The sequence below is a fragment of the Sesamum indicum genome, linkage group LG9 (genome assembly GCF_026168435.1).
Source record: "Sesamum indicum cultivar Baizhima isolate 11 linkage group LG9, ASM2616843v1, whole genome shotgun sequence".
Classification (NCBI taxonomy): Eukaryota; Viridiplantae; Streptophyta; class Magnoliopsida; order Lamiales; family Pedaliaceae; genus Sesamum; species Sesamum indicum.
This window is the reverse complement of record NC_142665.1, coordinates 17,704,388-17,713,337: the sequence shown is the minus strand read 5'-3', so window position 1 is coordinate 17,713,337 and position 8,950 is coordinate 17,704,388. Positions and strand designations below refer to the sequence as shown.

Below are 8,950 nucleotides of genomic sequence, written 5' to 3'. Positions count from 1 at the left end.
AAAATCAAGATCGAACAACATGAAAATCAACATACTGGTCAAGATCTATGTTTTGCCCTACCAAACTCTTCCGAAAGCGTCAACTTAACTTCGTTTGGTCCTACTATTGAGGATTCCATTGCTAGTGTTGTTTTTCCCTTATCCAATAATCAATTTTTTCGATTAAATTCTGTCCAAATTACATTTCAATATAGGCTCCCATTTATAATATTTAATAGCACTATAATTATTTTTTATCTAATTATTCATTAAAATATTTTTTTAAAATTTCTTTATTAACCTTAAGAATAAAGTTAGTTTTAAAAGTCACTCACAATCTGCATTTACATAGGCAATTATAGAATTGCAAATCGAAACATCTCAATCACTTTTCTTAAAAAACTAGTTATTTCATAATTAGTTATACAACTTTCAAATAATTTAAAGGGCAATTAACTTACTTAATATCTTAACATAATGAACGTAATAAATAGAGCAAACTACCAACACTTAGATATAATTATACAAACACTTTGTATTCTTTGTAAACTTACAAGTACACATACTAAGAAGTGTTTCTTGCAAATTATTATTACAACCTTAACAAATATACATACTTATAATTTTGACTAAGAATACGAGATTTTGTGTAATTAAACGTAACTGTAATGATGTGGATGTAAATTACCAAAATGAAGAATAATTTATAAAAATTGGAAGTAGCATAAGTGAAGCTTAAAAAAGAAACAAGAATCTACGAAAATAAGCCAAGTGATCCTTTATATTGAAGTTAAGTAAAAGATTCTTCACATGGGGTACTGAGTTATTGCCACTCTTTTAGTCTTTTACACAGAAGAGGCAAAAAAGGCAGACAATTAGGGCAAAGTACATAAAACCAAGAAAGGCAGAAACAGTAAAATAGTTTCTTCACAACCTCAAAAACAGATGTACCAAGTAAAATTAAATTATTGAAAAAAAAAAAAGAAAAAGATTTAGAGAAGTAAAAAAGTAAAAATAAAAAAATAAAAAAAAAGGAGAGAGAGAGAGAGAGAGACAGGATTTGACTCAATTTTAGGTCTCTCCTCTCAAACAGCTCAGCTTACACCACTTTGTGCGGTGGCAGTGTTTCGAGTTCTTGGCCCACAACTCACTTTCACAACCCTGTTGACTCGCCTGGTTCGACTCACCGCTAATCCGCCGCCGCGAGCCGCCATGCCGAGGTGGTGATTAGCGGCCGAGTGTGCCAGCCAAGCATCAGACACCCGTCGTTTTCCTCCACCCTGTACCCGTCTCCGCCGGCGAAGAGGGCCAGCAGCATGCTGGCTTGCTTGAATGCGTTGGAGCCCAGATGGACGGGGTCGAACCCGGCGGAGTGCATCCGGCTCCGCCACTGGGCTAGTGTCTCGTGCCGCTCCACCCGCTCTGGGCCGTCGTAGGCCACTACGTCGCATATCTGCCGCCCTAAATATACCTCTGTCATCACTAGATCGTGGCTGTTGGCCGGAGTTAGGCCGGAGCTCTCCAGGGAGTCGAACATTGTGGAGTAATAGTGAAGGGCTTCGTTGAACCTGTCCAAGAAAACGTCGCCGTTGTGATTCGCCTCCTGCTCCACGACCGTCACGATTTTGGGGTTCATGGCTTTGATCGAATTTAGCACTTTGTTGATGGCGCCGGGCCGGGCCAATAAACGGTGCAGCTCGAACACAGAGTTCACGGCGACGGTCTCCACGTTGCTAGGCCTAATGTCCAGCATATTGGCATCAAGATCAGCCAAGGAATTCGCAACAAAGCCACGGAACTCGAATTCGACGCCAATTGTCTCTGCCAGTTGGGCTAATTTCCATCCCACCTCCTGCAAAGCGTCGGTGTTGTCGGGCTGCGGCGGCCCAATCCCAGTAAGCCTAAACGCCGGCGGCCCTCCGGCCCGCAAAGCGAGAGCCTGCATCAGAGCAGGCCATTGCATCCCCTGCTTCAAGCTGAAATCAATCACATGAACTCTAGTCGCTCCAGCAAACGCCTCCAGAATCGCCTGATTCGCTGTGAAATGCGCAAACTTCAAATACGGGGCCGTCTCGTAGAAATGCATCTGCAGCACATCCGAATACGAAGATTCAAGCGAATCCTGCGGGTAAATCTTGTAAATTTTTCGGGCCAGCGCCTCCGCGAAGTAGGTGGCGACTTTCCTCATGGCCCCGACTTGTGAAACTGCCAATAACCCGACGTGCTTCACCAGAGCATCCGCCAGCTTCATGTTATCCTGCTGAACGGCCTCCGCGCAGGCCATCAGCGTGTGGACGAGTCTCACTCCCGTCTCCTGAGAATCCACCAGCACCACCGGCCGCGCCGCCTCCGCAGCCATCGCCATTGGAGAACCATTTTCAAGAAACTCAGATCCAGCAGAAGCTCTCATCCTCTTATTACCATTTTCAGAATCACCAACCACATCTTTCAGGTTGTTACTGAAAATAGCTCCACCGGGAATCGCCCTCAAATCATCATCATAGATTATTTTACCTCCGTCTTGCTGTCCCGGTCTACTGCAAGAAGACTCACCTGAAATCCCGATTTGGCTGGGAATCATACCCTCGAAGCTACAAGAGTTGCTGAGCTCCGACAACATGCTCTCCACCCACCCAGAAAGATCAGACGGGTTGTAATGGACAGTATCAGTAGAGAGAACAGAAACCCCATCTTCCATCGTAGTGCCCATCGCCATCTCCAATTGCTCAAGCTTCTCAGCAACATCCGCCATATCCGAGGACTTCACCTTATATCCCAAAACAGCAAATAGCTCATCCATACCAGCGTCCGGCTGCTGCTGCTGCTCCGCCAACATCTTCGCCTTCCCAACCGAGGTGGCGCCTCCACTCACCGCCGCCTCCGCCTTCCCACGATCACGATCTCTTTTCATTTCGAAAAACGGGTTCTTGTTAGCAAGAATGGATTTTTATTTTATTTTGGGGTGGGCAATTGTTTCAAGAAACATGGATCACTACAAGTGGGTGAGTTGAAACTCGAAAGTCATGGGGGTTTTGCTTGGTTTTTTGCAGCACTTTTTTGGGCTTAGATTTGAATTTTTTATTAGGGAAATAGCAGAGAAGAAGAGTGATAAATAGGAAGGGCTCGTGAAGAGGGGCGCGAGCTTCAAGAGAGGAACAGAGGAGGGGAACTGGAAGCGATAAGGAAGATAATGAAGCCTAAGGCGTATATCCTAATCATGCTCCATGCTCATCCTTTATTATAATTTCTCCATTTTTGATTCCATAATTAGTTTAAATTTTTATTGCATCTTATTAAATTTTTTTATAAAATTCCAAAATTATATTCATGTCAAAATACTTTCCTCATATATGATTCGATGGGAACAAGATATTAACTTGAGCTGCCTTTAAGTTTAAAGATCCCGTTTTTTCATTTAGTCATCTGATATTTCATACAAGAAATTCTCATCGAGATGGGATGGTACATGCCTCGTCATTTTGCACCAATTGTGTGTTCTTTTTAAATTTAATGAAAGATCTTTTATCTCACTTTTATAATCATCACCGAGTGATTGGTATAAATTCACTTTCTACATTATAATTAAATGTAGAATTACGGGTATATTAGTGGAAATCTCGTATGAAAGCATAATAGAAAATTTAGCGATACATACTCACAAGCATATATGTTCTTTAAGTCGCTTAGATGGATGGCTTATGGCAATAATTGTGTAGTATTATTTCACACTGAATGAAAATAAAAAATTCGAGCAGCATATAAGTTTCAAAATTTTCTATTTCTTATTCGATGTCTTCGCAACGATAAAAGGAGTAGACAATACCTTCATAAGAATATTAAGAGGATATCTGGATGAACTAATAAATTTTTGTATAACATCTTATAACATGCTTGAAAACTTATAAAGTAGTACGACAAAATGTTCAACAAAAACAATTGTTATGAACTTATAACTTCTTTTAGAAAATCTTATAAATTTTTAAAATCTTAACAAATTCTTTCGAATTAATTACAAATTTGTCACAGCTGATATTCTATAAACTTTATTATTTTATTCTATTAAACACATTAATAATTTTATTCTTTTAATAAAATAACATTTTATATACTTTTAAAATATTTTAAATAAATTTAGGCAAACATAGTGTCCGTTGAGATGAGTTGATGTATGTGACATGGATAGGGTATGTATATATATATATATATATATGAAGAATATTGCAAGAAATTCCAATATGAAAGAGGATTCAAAGTAAGCTTAATAATAGTGATGAATAAAAAGTGAGATAAAAAGGTGAAATATGAAATTGAAAAGGCAAATCCTAACCTGATAATAATGGTGGGGCCTTCTCTTTCTGCTCTCCATTTCTTTATTTTCTTTGCAAGTATGTGTCTTGGTAAAATTTTGGTAAAAATATTAGACGTGGGATAATTTTAGTCCCACTCGACTCTGATCAAATTTAAATTAATTATATAATAAATATATATTAATTATATAATAAGTATAGTATATTTATTATGTAATTATTAAATTTAAATAAGAATTTTTCATATTGTGTATATGGTCTCCACAAACTCATTTGTTTGATATGAAAAGACGTATTCTTTTGAGAATATAATTATTGAATAAGATATTCTTTTATGTGGTAACATTATTAAAATGATGTAGAAGAATTATTTCTATATCTTTGGAATATTACACCAAAAACTAAGAATATAAATCCTAATATTTTTGTGGTACTATTGATATCCTTATATTATTTATACTAGCCGTAATGGCACGTCTTTCCTACGTGCATATAATAAATAATTATTTACGATTTAAAATATATTATAAATAAAAATATAATATATAAAGTAACACATCATATTTAAAAGCTAAATAAATAAAATAAAGACCAATTCAGGGATATTATCGACACAAAGAAAAATTAGTGCTGGTGAAATTTTCATAATAGTATAGATAGATAGTATTGATCATATGGATCAGAAGAAAAATTTCAGTAGGTGGTTGAAAATACATAAGGACATTTTTGGTAATTTAAAAAATTGGTATGACAGTGTAAGCAACCGCTATTTGTGAGTGAAAATGAGCTTTTCTTTTTCACATTAGCAACGGTGGCACGCGGTTTCCGCGCACATTATTTTATTGGATGTAACATGAGAAGTATTCATATATTCTACATTGATCAGAAAATTCAATACATATAAATAACATCGGGAACAAAATAATTTCTATAAAATTAATCGTTCTTACAAAAAAAGTTATATGAACGAAAGAGAGTAGAGTTCTAAGAACCAAAGTGAAACTTTTTCATAAATTACTTTCACAAATCGATTCGATTTGTAGTTATACTTGCATCACAATAAATTCATCTTTCAACTGCATGAATAGAGAAAATTAAAAATACAACGCATAATAATATTTCGTAAATTTAAAAAAATTGTTCAAATCACTCTTAACATCAAATAAGAAAACTAATACCATTAAAAATTAAAAAAGTTGCAAATGTGTATCTTCAATCCAAAATGCATTGACATATATAGAAGTTGGAATCAAAGTAATATTTCCAATCCTCTATTTCAAGTTATGTCATTTAAAAAGAATATTTTGAAAATATTATCCACTTTATATAAATTTATGACATGAAATAAAAAAAATGAAGAAAAATTTATATCAAAGATAATTGATTTTAATTTTATAAACCCCATATTAGTGAAGAGATAACAATGATTAATTTAATTAAATAATTGCAATAAATTAAAATGAGGAACACCAATTTTAGGAAAACTAACAATAGTCTCATGAATAATCACCCAAAACCATGAAAAATGAATGTATTGTTACAAAGTACGCTTACGTTGTAATATAATAAACTTGTAAATGAAAATTTTCTAACATAAATGGCATATTATGCTATATATAAAATCACCAAAAACCATAAAAAGATGTGTGTATTATTACAAAGTACGCTTCAATTGTGACATAATAAACTTGTAAATGAAAGTTTACTAACATAAATCGTGTGTTGTCTTATATAGGATGATCTGTTGAACGAGCAGTATATCTAATACACACCATGCTAATATTTGATTGTGTAATAATAATAACATATATTTTCTCTAAAAAAAGAAAACACCACTAAAAAAGTGTTAAATATTAAATTCACATAATATATCAAAGTTTTCTTTTTATATAAATATAGATAGTACAAATTACGTTCGTATACATATATATATAAGTGGATATATGTATATATACAAATATATAGTTATCACGAATATTTGTATTGATTTATAAATGATTTTTATTTTTTTTTGTTATACATAAAATGTGAAATATTCTTCAAATTTTGATTTATTTTTCTATTTAAATGTTTTATATTATCGAAATACTTAACATAAAATCAAACGTCTAGCAATTAAATTCCAATAAATTATATATTTTTTTAATCAGATTTGATTCTGGTCAAGTAAAACATGTCTCATGTAACTTTTTCTAGTTCAGGTGTAAGTTTATGGATTGAATTTTTTATTTTAATTATTAAATATATACATATCACGTATATAAACTCTTTTATTAAATAAAATAAATAATATAATATTTAGCCAGATAATGTGTGTGTGTGTATATATATATATTAATTAAAATTTAGATACAATATAACTCATAATAGACAATCCAATCTAATAAGCTTAAAACATGATCAAGACCTCTCTATAGTGGAAATAGAAATACATAATGTAAAAATTGTACATTTCGTCAGATTTGAATCAATTATATAACAAATATAATATATAAATTATATAATTGGTATACAATTCAACAGAAGTGATCAATTACATAACAAATATATTATACTCATTGTGTAATTATTTTGACTCGATCAGACCTAATTTAAGTAAAAACAATTCCAACTTAATACTCTATATGGGAATTGAAATAGAAATAGAGCGAAATGCACTCATTATTATTAGGGATTATTACATTCCTCTCCCCTGGGATTTTGTATAATTATACATAGACCTTTTATGGTTGAAAAATTACATCTAGGACCCTTGAAGTTTGCTTCCATCTAATAAGTAAGTCCCTCAAATAATCAAAATTTATTGAATTTATTCGTATTAATAAGAAAATAAAATAAAAATTGATATTTACCCTTGATTGACTGACTATTGATTCATTGCAGGTCAACTAATTTTATTAAACTAAGCTATCCTTATAACGGTGAAGATATATCTTTTCACATTTATTAAAGCGTGAAGACGTATGAGGGTAATCTGATTAGAAAAAGATTTATTTAATTTACAATAAGTCGGTAATATATAAATCAATCAGGGATTAACATAGATTTTTTTTTTTTGATTTTTTTGTCATAACAACAAATTCGGTCTGAGAGACTTATTTGTTAGACGGAAGCAAACTTTAGAGGTATTAAATATAATTTTTTCAAATTACACAAAAGTTATATATAATTACATCAAATCTTAAAGGGAAAAAGTGTAATTATTTCTTATTATTATGTGGATTCGCTTCATCACCCTCAAAGCCAATCAATGCATCTAAGTTCTAATCTATCCATGATCTAATGTCTCACTACTACAAACAATATAAATGTGTGCAAGTGATCTTACTATCTATTCCTAAGCTTTTCTACTTCATTTAGTTTGCCGCAATGTTGATTGTTGTCTTTTAATGATTAAATTCGAATATTATCATAGGCGGGCCGTAATTTTAAATTTTTGTTATGATGTATTTGATGATATTAAACGTATATTTTGATTTATATGTTGATTTTCACGTAACTACGCTTTGATTTTTGACAATAGTAGTCAGTTATAAGGACTTTGACAAGCAAATATAACGCAAACACAATCCTCTCTCGCGAGTCCGTGGATTGTGATCCCTACTTTCTCATTTTCGGGGAGAAAAAAAAAAGAACATAAATGTCGTTTGCAATACAATCACATATTAGTTATAGAAACACACTCAATTTCTGTGCATATTTTTTAATTTTCATTTATTAATATGAAAGAAAAATAAGATAAAATGAGTAATTAATCAGACTGATATTTTTTTTTAAACAATTTTGTTCATTTGACATACTTTAATTCCTTTGAATAATTTTTTTAGCTTGTTTTTTGTGCGTTTAAGTATATTTTAATAAATCATACTTATTTATAGAATACATTAATTAAATATTAAAATAGCAGAAAGGTATTTAAAATTCTTAAAAGTTAAAAATTTAAATGAGAAAATCACAATACATAACTCAATATACTAAATTCACTTTTCAAATTTCAATATTTATATATACAAAAATCAATTCCAACAATTGTATATTATTAACTAAATCAAATTATTATTTACTATAAATATATTTTAATAAATTATATTTATTTATAGAATATATTAATTGCACAAATAATTGGGTCCACACACACGCACACTAGTAAATATTATATTACGTGTGTGTATGGCCTGTACATATATATACAATTATATCTAAATAAAAGATATATTTTACTCAATTTAAATTTGGATCGTTGATTTTTTAATTATCAAAGATAAATGACTATTATAACAAGGGTATAATGTGTAACTTAGTAAAAGTTTTAACACCATTAAGCACAAGTAACAGCAAGAAAGAGTGTGCATGATTTCAAAAAATAAGACTTCTTTTATATGTATCTTTTATTTACTTATCTACTTTACGGAGTTTTAAAAATGATACCAAAATATTGATAAAATTTGACATAATCATATGTTTTGCAGAATTTACTAGACTAAAAGTGTCGAATTTTCTCAATTTTAAAATCATTTTAAAAGTACCGTAAATCATATAATTAACTATGTTAAATTTTCTCAGTTTAAGACGATTTTAAAAATTTTTATAAAACAGACGACTAAAATGTCGAATTCCTATGCTATAGGCCTAAAATTATGATTTCACTTTAATTGAAATTAACT

At 31.5% G+C, this 8,950-nt stretch overlaps 1 protein-coding gene across 1 annotated transcript; it reads right to left on the bottom strand.

Annotated features, from left to right (window-relative positions):
• Window positions 1-734: 734 nt before the first annotated feature.
• Window positions 735-3,171, bottom strand: LOC105178222 (DELLA protein GAI). Its single transcript, XM_011101647.3, has one exon. It carries the CDS (start codon window positions 2,888-2,890, stop codon window positions 1,169-1,171), a length of 1,722 nt encoding a protein of 573 aa, XP_011099949.2. The 5' UTR covers window positions 2,891-3,171; the 3' UTR covers window positions 735-1,168.
• Between the last annotated feature and the right edge of the window lie 5,779 nt (window positions 3,172-8,950).